This window comes from Lates calcarifer, linkage group LG23 (assembly GCF_001640805.2).
Source record: "Lates calcarifer isolate ASB-BC8 linkage group LG23, TLL_Latcal_v3, whole genome shotgun sequence".
Taxonomy (NCBI): domain Eukaryota; kingdom Metazoa; phylum Chordata; class Actinopteri; family Centropomidae; genus Lates; species Lates calcarifer.
In genome coordinates, this window is record NC_066855.1 from 2,008,003 (window position 1) to 2,020,322 (window position 12,320).

A 12,320-nucleotide genomic window follows, 5' to 3' on the forward strand; every position below is an offset into this window, starting at 1 on the left:
TCTTCTACTGTTTTTCAGCACCATTAGGTAGTACATTCTGGAAGATAATGTTTACTCCACTTTCTTGTCAATTCACAGATTAAAAACACGTGAACATCTTTTAACTAAAATAACTAACTGAAATGTACCATCATAAAGTATAAACAGACTTTTGATAAAGAGGTGGTGATGGTGTTTAAAATTACTTCACAATGGTTGATTTATATATTCTACACAGTTTATTCACATGATTATTAATTTAACAATGTCAATTTATCATCTTTCGTAGTCATTTTAACACTTTGAATTTTATAGTGCACTCTGAGTATAAACTAATCCGCTGATTATGAGTCAACACTGTAAAAGTCTAGTCTAATTGTTCCAGTAGTAACTGGCTTTGTGTTGTTGTAGCATTCAGAAACACTAGGGGGCAGCAGCACGACATTAAACTGAAAGTCGTCCACAGCACAAACACGACGAGGAAGAAAGAGAAACGGGAAGATGAAAGCAGCAGCTGATGGTGACACATCATAGGTAGGCTAATATAAAACGAAGAAAACATAATAGAATATATCCTTTATGATGCTATAACTCATTTAAAAGCGAAGAAACGCAAAGTTTGTTGCGAAATTTGCAGTCTAATGTCGAACGTGATACAAAATGTGATGCTTTTAGCTGAATATTGGTTCCTGTTGGGGAACGGGTCTTAGCCCAGATACGTGACGTTACACTGTACAGTATGTTCAACAGAGATGCAATAAGAAGCTATAATATCTTACTGCAACACGGAAAATAGTTAACCTTTAGTTCGGCATACATTCAGCGCACCAGTCTGCAGTTTAATACGTTTTCTTTCCCCACCATTCTTCTGTCAGAACGACACCGTGCGAGAAGACAACAATCCTAAAAATAAATATTTTACTCAATCACAAAATATTTCATCCATTAATTTACGCCGAAATTCGTAAGATACCTTAATTATTCATAATCAGTCATAAGTTGTGGTAAATCCATTGCACATTACAACCGACAAACCATTAAACATTAAATTGTGAAATATTACAATGGACATTTGGTGGAAAGGGCCGGAAAAGGCTAGCTCGATGCTTTCTCATGTACATCTTAGCCTCTCGGACCCACACTTCATGTGAAGTTGTTGGATGGAAATGTAACATTATGATGTTAAAGGCGACAAAATTAGGTTCTAGTCCCTTTGTACCTCCACTTAAGATGCTGAATTGAACATTATATGGTTTAAACCATATAGGTTTCACTGCAGATGAGTGTGTTGTAGAGTCGAAAATTAGGCTGTAGCAACAACAAATAAGTTACCACACATTTACTATATTGTAAAGCATTTGTTACACCTGTATTTGAGTTTTCTCTGTCTTCGTTCACAGCAGGATCTCCAATGCTCCAATTAACGGCTTCTGAAGAAGAAGAAGAATGCACTTGTGAGATCTTCCAGGTCAGACAGGCAGTGTTACAAAACAATGACAGACTCCTTGATAAGATGCTCTGCCAAGAAATCTACAGGAAGGTCATCAACTGCAGAGGTGGCTGGGGCATTGCAGGCACGCCTCTCCATGCTGCTGTGTCTAAAGGTCATCTCAGCTGTCTGCAGGTCCTGCTAGCCCACGGTGCCCTGGTAGACAGTATAGATGTCAAGGCTCAGACGCCCCTCTTTGCCGCTGTTCGTGGGAAATACCTGGACTGTGTTTTAGCGCTCCTACGAGCAGGCGCCAACCCCAATGGGAACTCATTCAACAACTGCACCCCCGTCCTCACTGCTGCTCGGGAGGGTGACGTGGAGATATTAAAGGAACTGCTTAAACATGGCGCAGAGGTGAACTCCCGCTCTAAAGTCTTGCTCTGGACATCCAGTGCCAGGGTTTCGAGCGGGCCGCTGTACCTGGCTGCAGTTTACGGACACATGGAGTGTTTCAAACTGCTGCTCCTCTACGGGGCAGATCCAGATTACAATGGCACAGATGCAAAGCTGCTGAGTTCTATCAAGCATCCTAAAACTGTGCTGGAGATGTGCCTCAGGCACGGCTGTGGCGTGGAGTACATCCAGCTTCTGATCGACTTCGGTGCAAACGTCTACCTCCCTACGCTGATCATCGAGAAGTCCACGAAGCAGAACGAAGCTGTGGAGCTGCTTCTGCGGGAAAGAGGTGTGTATATATATATATATATATATATATCATACATGTTTCTTCTCAGTAGTCCAACCTCAGTGGATGCTACCCTTGAGTAAGCCTGTTACTGCTGCGAACAACAACAAAAAATTTCCTTGAGGTCTCAGACAGATCTTGTTAGATAAAGTGTGTGGAAATCACAAAAATAAGAGTCAGTTTTTAATGATATTATTTCATGATGAACTATTTATTATAACTTCTTGTGTCCTTTGTTTTCAGGAAACCCAAAAGCCTTGATGTCACAGTGCCGACTCGCCGTCAGAAGATACCTCAAAAAGATCAACAAGATCCACTGTATCGACCAGCTGGACATGCCAACAAGTCTCATCAACTTCCTGCAATACAAACCTGCCCCAGCAACTGTTCTGTAGCTAAGTGAGCTGGAGGCAAATTCATTTTTGTTTTAGCTAAAGCTTTTGTTTTATTTGCAGATTGTGGACCACCTTTTAATGACTCCTGTCTACTCATGTGCTTTTCTGTTAAGACTTATAAGTCAAAGCATTAAATGTGAGGATAAATAATGTGTGCTGCTGTTTTATTTTCAGCTCTTACCCTGAAGCTATTTTTTTTTTTAACCTCTGAAGGAAGCTGTTTTTGTTGCTGTACTTTGTCACATGCTCATCACAAGTTAGTTCATTCTTTTAGGAGGGCTGTTTTCTCTTATGAAAACTAACAGCTTGCCTCAGTCCAGCTTCCCTTGTACTTGTACTAGATAGGGGTCAGTATGTATAAAGGTGATCAGAGTAAAGTTAGTTTTAAGTGTATTATAAGTTCAGAGACATAAACCACTAACTTATCTAAATCCATAAATTTGCCAGTAATAGCTCTTTTTAAGCTAACTCTTATTCATTTGTTTAGGATTGTCTATAAATTTCACAGAAATCCATTCAATTTTTGAACAGCAATCAGTGTGAGGCTCACTGTGGGACGAGAAAAGTCAGGGCGTCATCAAATTCGTTAGAATTGATCCTCTGGGGAACAGGAATGTTCATGGTAGTCCATCCAACTGTTGTGAGGTATTTCAGTCTGAACTGGACTATAGTCATATAATCACATTAAATGACTAGAAAAAGCATATGAATAAAACATACTGCCTTAAAAACCATGACCTGAAAAAAAAACTGAGAATCACTTGGTTGTTTAATTATATAAATACTTTCACATAATTCAGCATTCAGAACTTAAGCATTTAAATAATTAGACATGGAGCACAACATGTGATTCTAACCTGTAAATGGCAGGAGACTGTATGATTTGTTTTCAGGTTGTTACAGAAGAAAATAAAGTAAATTATGTAAGTATGTTATCTGAACGAGTCAACTTACTGTCAATTAATCCTTATAAATCTCCTAATTATACAGAGGGATGAAGAACATGTAGGTTGGAAAAGTCACATTTGGAATTGCATGTTTCAGTACACCATACTCACACTGTGCCCTGAAGAATAAAATAAGCAAAATCTAAATTTGCATTTGTAGCCCCATTAAAAAAAAAAAAAAAAAACTAACACCAGACTTCAAGTATTGCCATTGTGAAGAAATACAAAAACTGGAAAAAGTAAAAAATAACATTCATTTAACTGACAGTTGTGATTTAAAACAATCTTTCAAAAAAGAAAAACTGAAAAAGCTGCTTTTTCTCAAAAAACATTCACAACCTCTCCAGTCAGGAGTATATTCCTTAAATATTTATGAATTCATTCCTAAGTGAGATATCTGCCGCACATTAAAGATAATTGTAGTACAGTCATCCTGACATGTTTAACAAAATAGTTCTGTGTTTCTGTTATTGAATGAATATATTTCAAGTAGCAACAATTCAAAATAGATAAACAGTGTTTCAGAATAAAACACTTCATTTGGTCCCCTTTTTAAAACTGAGGTCAGCATCACTGTCATGACATCATGGCCATTGAGGGTGCTGGTCATCATGGTGACCTCAGCCTAGGCCCACATCGAGTGACATCATCACTACGAAGCCCAGGATGGAGGTCCAGGATGCCAGTTTCCCATTTCCACTAGTGACGTTAAGATGGAGAAAATCAAAAATGGGAAAAGTGTGAGATTTTGAAAGAAAGTGCACATTTGTTGTTGGTTATCTCTCCATCCTTTACCCACTTTCCCTCTTACCTGACTTGAGCCTCTGGTATGATGTCATCCACCACCACGTAGACCATTGCCCCGGCAGCAAATGCCAACGCGTACGGCAGCAGGGGTTCTGCCATAACCACAGCGACAGCGCCCAGCAACCCAGCAATAGGCTCTACCATGCCACTTAACTGGCCATACCTGAGAGGGAAACAATAACCACCAAGTTACAGTAACTGAATTTGAAGTATCTCTGTACAGTCTTAAGTTGTCACAGACACGTGTCTTTCCCTACCAGAAGGCCGTCCACGTTGAGACCCCTGAACCCCGGAGTGGAAGGCTCACTGCCAAGCCCTCTGGGAAATTCTGGATGCCAATACCAATGGCCAAATTTCTGAGGGAATTGAAAAATAATAAACAGTAACAGCATTTCTCATTACGTTAAATGTTAACAACTACCTCTTTCGGTCAGACAGGGATCCCCTGCCCAGCAACCACCACCTTTTCTCTGCAGTACCAAAATAACACCTGCAGATGTCAGCAGCACACTGGGTAGGTTATACAATGTGATGAGGCCAGAGGTCCACTTGACATGATCAGAGATTTCCTACCAAACAATTGACATTGCTCTATGCAATACCATAAAACGGCACTAGATGTCAGCAGCACACAACACAGAACAACACAGAACTTCCTTATCATATTCTTACCACTACGATAAGCATAGCAAGCCTTTACCTATTCCCAACCATACTGACTATTAACCTAAACCCAACAATTTCAACTTTACACCTACATTCAGCTTTCTTCAGGCTTATACCTAAAAAAGACTAATCACAGCACTTCTAAACACATAATCTCATGAGCCACAGTTTTATGTCCAGCTATGATGCTGTACAGAAAGTCTGCAATGTTTCCATGGTCAACAGCATGCACCATAATGAATTAGCTACTTCATCTCACTTGCCAGCATAGAAAACTAATATTTTGGATGAATGGAGATGTGTACTATGTGCATGTTTGTTTGCCACCACACCAGTCTTACCTGGCACTCTCAAAAGTAGCAGATGATGTCTTTCCAATGGCTCCAAATCCAACCCCGACAGCTAAACCCTCTGCAAAAACAACAACAAACACACAGATAATAGACCCTATGACACCTGTCTTGAAGAAAGGGGAAGGAAATATGTTAGCAAAGAGCAGAAATAAGAAAATAAGTGAAAAAAAAGCATCAAGGGGCTTTGCAGAGGATTGAAAACATTCTACCTGTCTGGAATGAAGTGTGATTTACTTCATACATGACATGAAGACTCTGGTCTGTTCTTTCAGTTGGATCACTGTGATCTATATACAGCAACAGTCCATGGGGATTTCCAGGCCAAGGTCTACACTGTATTTTTTATCTAGTCTTAGCTTAGTGAAAGATGAAACCCTCTACTGAAGTTTCATCCTACTAAATCTGTCTGCACAGGAAGCCCCTATGAAATGAGGATATATTTGCTGAACTACTGATGCGTCATTGAGAGTTAATGTGAGAAACCTGGTCTTACTTTATTTGTTGCTGGGAATTACAACAAATTGTCTGTGGAAGATTCTACAGTTATATTGGAAAGCTTCTACATCTACACCATTACTAGTACTATGACAGATGCTTAAGAGATCTCTCCTGTTGTGATCATCCTATAGACTCGGCCTCTGTTCCCTCTTTCCATCCTCTGTACACCCTGAGCAGCATCCCTCTCCTCTGATGTTCCATTTGTCTCATTTGCTATGCCTGTCATGCATACTTAAAGTACACACTATTCAAACTGAAAGTGAAAAGGTCACAGTGTGTGATGTATCTGTGAGTGTATTTGTGTGTTTGAGAAGTGTATGTGTGTGTGTGTGTGTGCAGTCAGATCTACGGCCTGTTTTGCATTTCATACCAAAGAAGCAGAGGAACAGATCTGCACCTACTTCAAACGCTGGCGAGCAGTCACGTCCGGTCATGCCATTAACAGCTAGGTTATTACAATGCTAAAACATGCTAATTTCTTGATTTTCTTTCCCCACAGCTAGCATTCAAAAACTGGATAAGAGCAGGCATGAAGGAGTTGTGCTCACAGATAGTGGAGTGGTTTAGTTTGCAGCCTTTGGAATAACATGTCACCCCACTGATCAAATTCTCAAACACTGAAAGTATTTCCTCCATTAAACAGTTTTGTAGTTCTGTCCTATTTATTACTGCTAGCTTGTTAGCATGTAAACACACACTATAACACTGTATCACTAACACACAGAGCAAACTCTAAACTGATTTACGAATATAAGAACATGGTCTATCTTCTGGTGCAATCTTCACCCACTTTTCTTCTGCTCTGGAGCTTACTGGGAATTAAGATGCCTCTAGACAGCAAGCGGTTCACCCTCTGTGGTGCAAGTCATGAAGACCCACTGTTTCCATATATTACATTTACTGCTGTCCGCCTGCACGTCATTACATAATACTTGAAGATAGGCTTGTAGACAGTGATACTGTGAACATTCACTGGACCACCAGAAAAGCTATCTTTGCAGCAGATGTTGCTCCAAACAGATTAATGTCTTTAGGCACTGGAGCTATACAGCTAATTTAGGATAGTCAGATACCACTTAATTCATTTTCAATCAAATTCCTTCCTGTGGTTTCTAATGTCACATGGCAAGCTTCAGTGGCCAGCTGCAAAACTGATTTCTTCTTGGAGTCAAAATTAAAGGTCTTATCTTCTAATCTTCTGTCACAGTCAGTCTCAGGCTGCGTTGATGTCTGTGTTTGATCGACAGCAGTTGGCAGGCTGATTTCTGGCAGAGTAAAGATAGCTAAAGCAAACAAACCTGCAGTGCAGTCTACGTGTTTTGAGCCTACCGTGTGTTGTTAGTGGTATTAAAGAGGTATGTTTACCTGCTGTTTAATGTGCTGCAGCTGAGCAGCTAAACAGCTATCTATCCTGCAAACTGATGTTAGCAGGTCACTTTTCCCTCACTGAAAGTTTGTTTGGTCTTTTGTTCAACAAGCTAAATAAACGGGGAGACTTTAGCGTGAAAGCTAATCTGAGTGAATGTTCAAAGTCTGTGGTTCTGTTTGTGCTTTCTGGTTCAGAGCGACCATCTGCCCATGACAGAGTGCTGAGGTTACTGTTTTGAGCAATTGTGGTTTAAAATGAAGCGATCGGTTTGGCTGTATGGAAACAAGTGCTCCAACTGGATAGACAACAGACATTTCATTTCATTTTCATTCAAATCCAGGGGGCAACACCATGAAAAAAAGATGTGATTTACAAAGCAGACACACACACACACACACACACACACACACACACACACACAGTTGGACTTAAACAGTCATCATCAGCAGCAGCAGTTGCTTGCTCTCTTTCTCCTGGCCACTCTCATTGCGTTCTACCTTTTCTGCCACATTCACACTGGAAACAATTGTGTTGATGAACTGAGTAACCACTCGCTGTCTGAAAGCACTTTAAAGCTACCTGAGCGAGGTGGGGGGCTTTTATGGCTTTATATAAATGTACATTATAAAGTAGTAATTTCTTCCCTTAAAAGTGAGAATGGCTGATCTCTACCAGCCCTCTTCTCCCTTCCTATGTATTCCTCCACTGTATTATGACTCTCTCTCTCTCTCTCTCTCTCTCTCTCTCCCTCTCACTGCAACAAGCTATACTGCCTTAAACCAAGAACAAGTGACAAAGCTAAGGATAAAGTAAAGAGAGAAATAAGCCAGGAGCAAGAGATGGAGTGAAGAAATGACACAAAGGCTAGAGAATAAGAGATCATTGTCCTGATTCTCCTGCACACTTCCAGAGCCCAGGGGCCACTGCATCATAATCTAACGCCTGCCATCACATCTGGTAGCAACGCACACTGGTTCCAATCAACTTCCCACCAGCCCATAACAGGCAAATGTATTATAGTGACATTATGGGCAAAAGCACCGTTCAGTTACACCGTGGGTCCCCCGTTACAATTCATCTCAATCCTCTAGAACTGTGTGAAATGCCGGGGGCCAGTAGAAGCTATCTGCACCGAAAAATCTTTGACTAAGTTTGAATAAAACATTAGCTTAGAGAGTTTCAGTGCTTTATTTTCACAGCTAGAACAAGGCTAGGGGCAGGCTAGAAGTTTTTTGAGTCTAAACTGATTTAAAGATGCAAGACCTCAATGAAGAATTTCCTTTTTTCCCCTTGTTTCATATATGTAAAGGAAATGGCATCACATACTTATATAATCAGAGTCACCACTGATGCTGCTGTCGAATGGACCTGTGGAAATCAGCAAGAAAAACTGTTCATCTCCTCCTCTGGATCAAGAATTTGGGTTTTCCAACAACAGCTCCTCACCTGAGGCTACACAGCTGGAAATGTGAGCTTGGGGGGTTTGGGAGTGTTTTGCAGGTCCACTGAGCTACAAGTCTTTCTTCCAAAACAGGGTTCAAGGTTAACAAGGGAGCACTATACGCCCACATACCTGTCAGGTTTTTGCCCACGAGACTCATATTTTAGTGTCCTTGCTGGAATCTCACGGCCATTAAATGAATATCACATGGACTGCCGTGAACCGTGAATGGTTGTTTGTCTCTATATGTCAGCCCTGGTGACCTATCCAGGCTGTATTTTCAAATCCAGTTTTTATTAGTAGGGATGTCATATCTTTAAATATCTTTAAATAACATTTTGACCAGAGAAGAATACATTACAATAGAATACAATTTTGACAAAGGGAAATGCTATTAAAGATAAATAAAATGTAATTTCAGATTGGAGTGAGGTTCAATTGCTAATCAACGGTCATTATCAATATTCAAAACAACCAAAGGAGCAGAGATGTCTTTGTGCGCGCACAGGTGTCAAAGTTGAGCAGTGGAAACTGGCAGAAATGATTGTGACTGAGTGTGAGTCTTCAGTTCTTTCATAGAAGAAATGAGAGATGTTTTACATTGTCACCTGTGTATGTCCTTTTTCATCCTTTTTTCGCTCCCTAAAGGAAACTCTGGCTGGTTTTGGGTTCTGTGTGTGTGTATTTGTGTGTGCTTGCGTGTGCACAGCGGCTGGTCCTATCCAATTCCTGCTTAATGTTCTATGCTCTTTTAAGCGAGTCTGACGATGCTGCTGCTGACAGCCCATTGTCACAGCAGCCACTCATTTCCATCGCATGTCCCTTTAATCTCCTCTCCTCGCTCGTCTCCTTTTTCCACCGGGCTTGCCATTACTGCACCTCCCCTCTCTCTGGCTCCCTCTCCTTTCTTTCTGCTGCTGAACTGTGGGCTTTTGCGTTAATGTTACTATTTTTCACATCTGTTTTGTGGAGCGATGTTCCTTTCTACCACATCAAAGTCTGCTCTTATTGCTCTTTATGCTGTCGCTTTTTATCCTCTCCTCATCAGGTATAGTAAGGTGACATCTCTAAATGTAAAATACAAATTGCTTGATGAAAAGAATGACTTAATCCCCTGCAATTTCAACATCTAAAGAAATTATTTAGAGGTAACTCATCACATAGCTGCATATTTAGAGTGACTCCAAAAGATACTTGCATGGACAGATATAATTTTGTATTTGGCCCTGAAGGAAAATCTGCTGTAAAACGTACCTGTAGGCCTAATTCAAAGACAGGTATAGTTCAAACTATGAGTCCTGAGTTCTCATGGGTTGGAAGGTTCACATCTTGATGGGCGTTGTGGCTGCTGTCATTGCTTAACGGTCTCTAGTTATTATTTAATTCTTAAATTTTCCGTATGACTTTGTAAGCACAGTATAATGCTCAGTCAAGGTTATTTGGACAAGAATATAAAAAAACAGCTTGTGGCTCCTTGTGTAATTGTCTCCTGTCTAATCCAGTGATGTTCTGATATTCGTGGTTGCCCCTTATTTTGCTCAAAGTAACTGCCAGCAGTAGCTGTCAATGACCTTGCTCAATCCGTCACACTAACAAGGATCAACTCAAATGGTGGGGAGAAAGGACGGCCATCAATCTCCTGCTCAGCCTGACAAGACGTCACCGAAGTCCTGTCACAGCTCTGTCTCCTGCAGTGTCACGGAGCGTCGAGAGCCTCTTTGAAGACCGGTACATGTTATTACGCAGCTGGTGTTTGTGTTGTTCCCAGGGTTGAACGATGCATTAACACCACCAGGGTGAGGGCTTCTATTCCCAATGTGACAGATAGGTGTCAAAAATTAAGTGCACTTATCACATTCTGGGAAAAAGCCCTCACCAGATAAATGATTTTTAGCTGAAGTTACTTCGAAATATCAGTACTGAACTAAGATGTTTATTCAGAATAGAGCCCTTTCACCAGCCTGAATCACAAAACAGGTTTATCACACATGCACACACACACCTTGAAAAAAGCCTTACATCTTTGGCCATTATTTTGAACTAACGTACACTATGTGCAGACACTGCAGACACAAAAAAGAAAGCAAAAAGTGTAATAGATTGTAGAGATTGACCCTTGACTTATTAACTATAGAGGTGTCCAGATATGGTATAAATCTGACAGACTGCAAATGTGATCAGGATGGCTTGTTACCTCCTCGAGTTGCTGCAATGAATCTGTGAAAGACAATGTTCTCAAAGCCAAAACAATAAAAATATGATTCAGACATAAAAATAACAGAATTTTTCTTCAACAATCTGCTGAAAAAAAATTTCAAAATGCTTGGGAAAAAAAAAAAAGCTTCTTCCCTCCCTCTCAGCAGGAACTGCATACAGTTTAGTCCATCAGACAAATGCACAGTTGGGTTCAGTTCACTGGATCTTTTTTATACCTGAGATACTCGATCAATTGGAGATGAGAATCACAACTTAATTTGATTTGTGCTCAGTGAGTGTTTTGCTGGCTGGGAGCTGAGGCTGTGGGAGGTCTGTTTCATTAGTCTTACAGGAGATCTCTACAACCTACAAATGTGTGGGTTCTGTGTATATGTGTGTGTGTGATTGTACAGGAGCAGGTGTTGGATGAGTACGTTACAATTATGAGTCTAGGGTGTGGCAGTGACCAGTAAACTGCTGTACTCATTAATGAACTGACCTTTTACATTAAATTTCGTATTTAGTGGAGTGCTCCATGGCAACACAGCCACTAACATTTAATCTCCTCCAACTCTCTACACATGCCCCTAATTTGCTTTTTATCCGCACTTCCTGGAGCACACAATCATTTCACACTATGAATATAATTTTGCTGTTACTAACAGAACAAATAGAAATCAATCAAGTCTGACACAGGAAATCACTCAAACATGTGAAACTGCTTTTTCTCCTTAATTGAGAGGGATACACTTTTTAACAATCGCTAATTGTCCATAGCTCAATGCTCTGCTCATGACACATTGTATATTTCCACATTTAATTAATCATTTGAATGCAGTGGAGCAAAAGACACATTCATTTCTTCAAGTATGAAGTCTCTCAAAAGCTTATCAGACTTTAGCTTCCCAATCAGAAAGACAAAATGAAACTACAGCTATGACTAGAATTACTGCCTCGCTGTTGTTTGCCTCCCACAACCAGCGAGATGACCTTGACCTTTGACCCTTAACCATCACCTTTTAATAGGTTCATCCCTGATGCCAAGTGAACGTTTCTGCCAAATTTGAAGGGATTCCTTCCAGGCATTCCTGATATGTTGCCTTCACTGGAATGTCAGGTCACTGTGGCCTTGACCTTTGACATTTGACCACCAAAATCTACTCAGTTCATCCTTTGTGCTTCCAATTTTACACTCACTGTCTCTATATGTACAGTGCCTCGAGATAACTTCTGTTGTGAATTGGTGCTATGTAAATAAAATTGACTGTGAATTCCTGGTGTTAATTGTGTTGGTGGTTTTGCTGTCAGCTCCTAGAAATGTAATGTAATGTTAAATGCTCCCCTGGTAATTTTTACATAGATTTTATCATCTCTGTTTCCTGACTCAAATGTTTATCTCTGAGCTGCTGCTTCATCGCTGATAGAGGAAACTCCAAACACTGAGCGCTGCTCTTCCCTGAGTGTCATCTTTGATGTATGATTGACAGGTGAT

The 12,320-nt window shown here is 40.5% G+C and overlaps 2 protein-coding genes across 5 annotated transcripts in view; one reads left to right on the forward strand and one right to left on the reverse strand.

Annotated features, from left to right (window-relative positions):
- Positions 1 to 406: 406 nt before the first annotated feature.
- Positions 407 to 2,703, forward strand: LOC108902046 (ankyrin repeat and SOCS box protein 12). Of its 2 annotated transcripts, none has more exons than XM_018703751.2 (3): positions 407 to 513; positions 1,380 to 2,156; positions 2,400 to 2,703. In XM_018703751.2, the coding sequence occupies exons 2-3, from the start codon at positions 1,391 to 1,393 to the stop codon at positions 2,549 to 2,551; spliced, it is 918 nt and encodes a 305-aa protein (XP_018559267.1). In that variant the 5' UTR covers positions 407 to 513; positions 1,380 to 1,390; the 3' UTR covers positions 2,552 to 2,703. The 2 variants fall into 2 exon arrangements, with proteins under 2 accessions (XP_018559267.1, XP_018559277.1); XM_018703761.2 differs by having other exon boundaries at positions 438 to 513; positions 1,383 to 2,156.
- A 599-nt stretch (positions 2,704 to 3,302) lies between these two features.
- Positions 3,303 to 12,320, reverse strand: part of LOC108902060 (zinc transporter ZIP11) — a 115,811-nt gene continuing 106,793 nt past the window's right edge. For all 3 annotated transcript variants that reach the window (XM_018703778.2, XM_018703772.2, XM_051066206.1), the window contains exons 7-10: positions 5,313 to 5,382; positions 4,563 to 4,661; positions 4,310 to 4,468; positions 3,303 to 4,197 (exon numbers count right to left, since the gene is read on the reverse strand). In XM_018703778.2, coding sequence (XP_018559294.1) covers positions 4,119 to 4,197; positions 4,310 to 4,468; positions 4,563 to 4,661; positions 5,313 to 5,382 — 407 coding nt within the window. In that variant the 3' untranslated portion in view covers positions 3,303 to 4,118. The remainder of the gene's footprint in view (positions 4,198 to 4,309; positions 4,469 to 4,562; positions 4,662 to 5,312; positions 5,383 to 12,320) is intronic.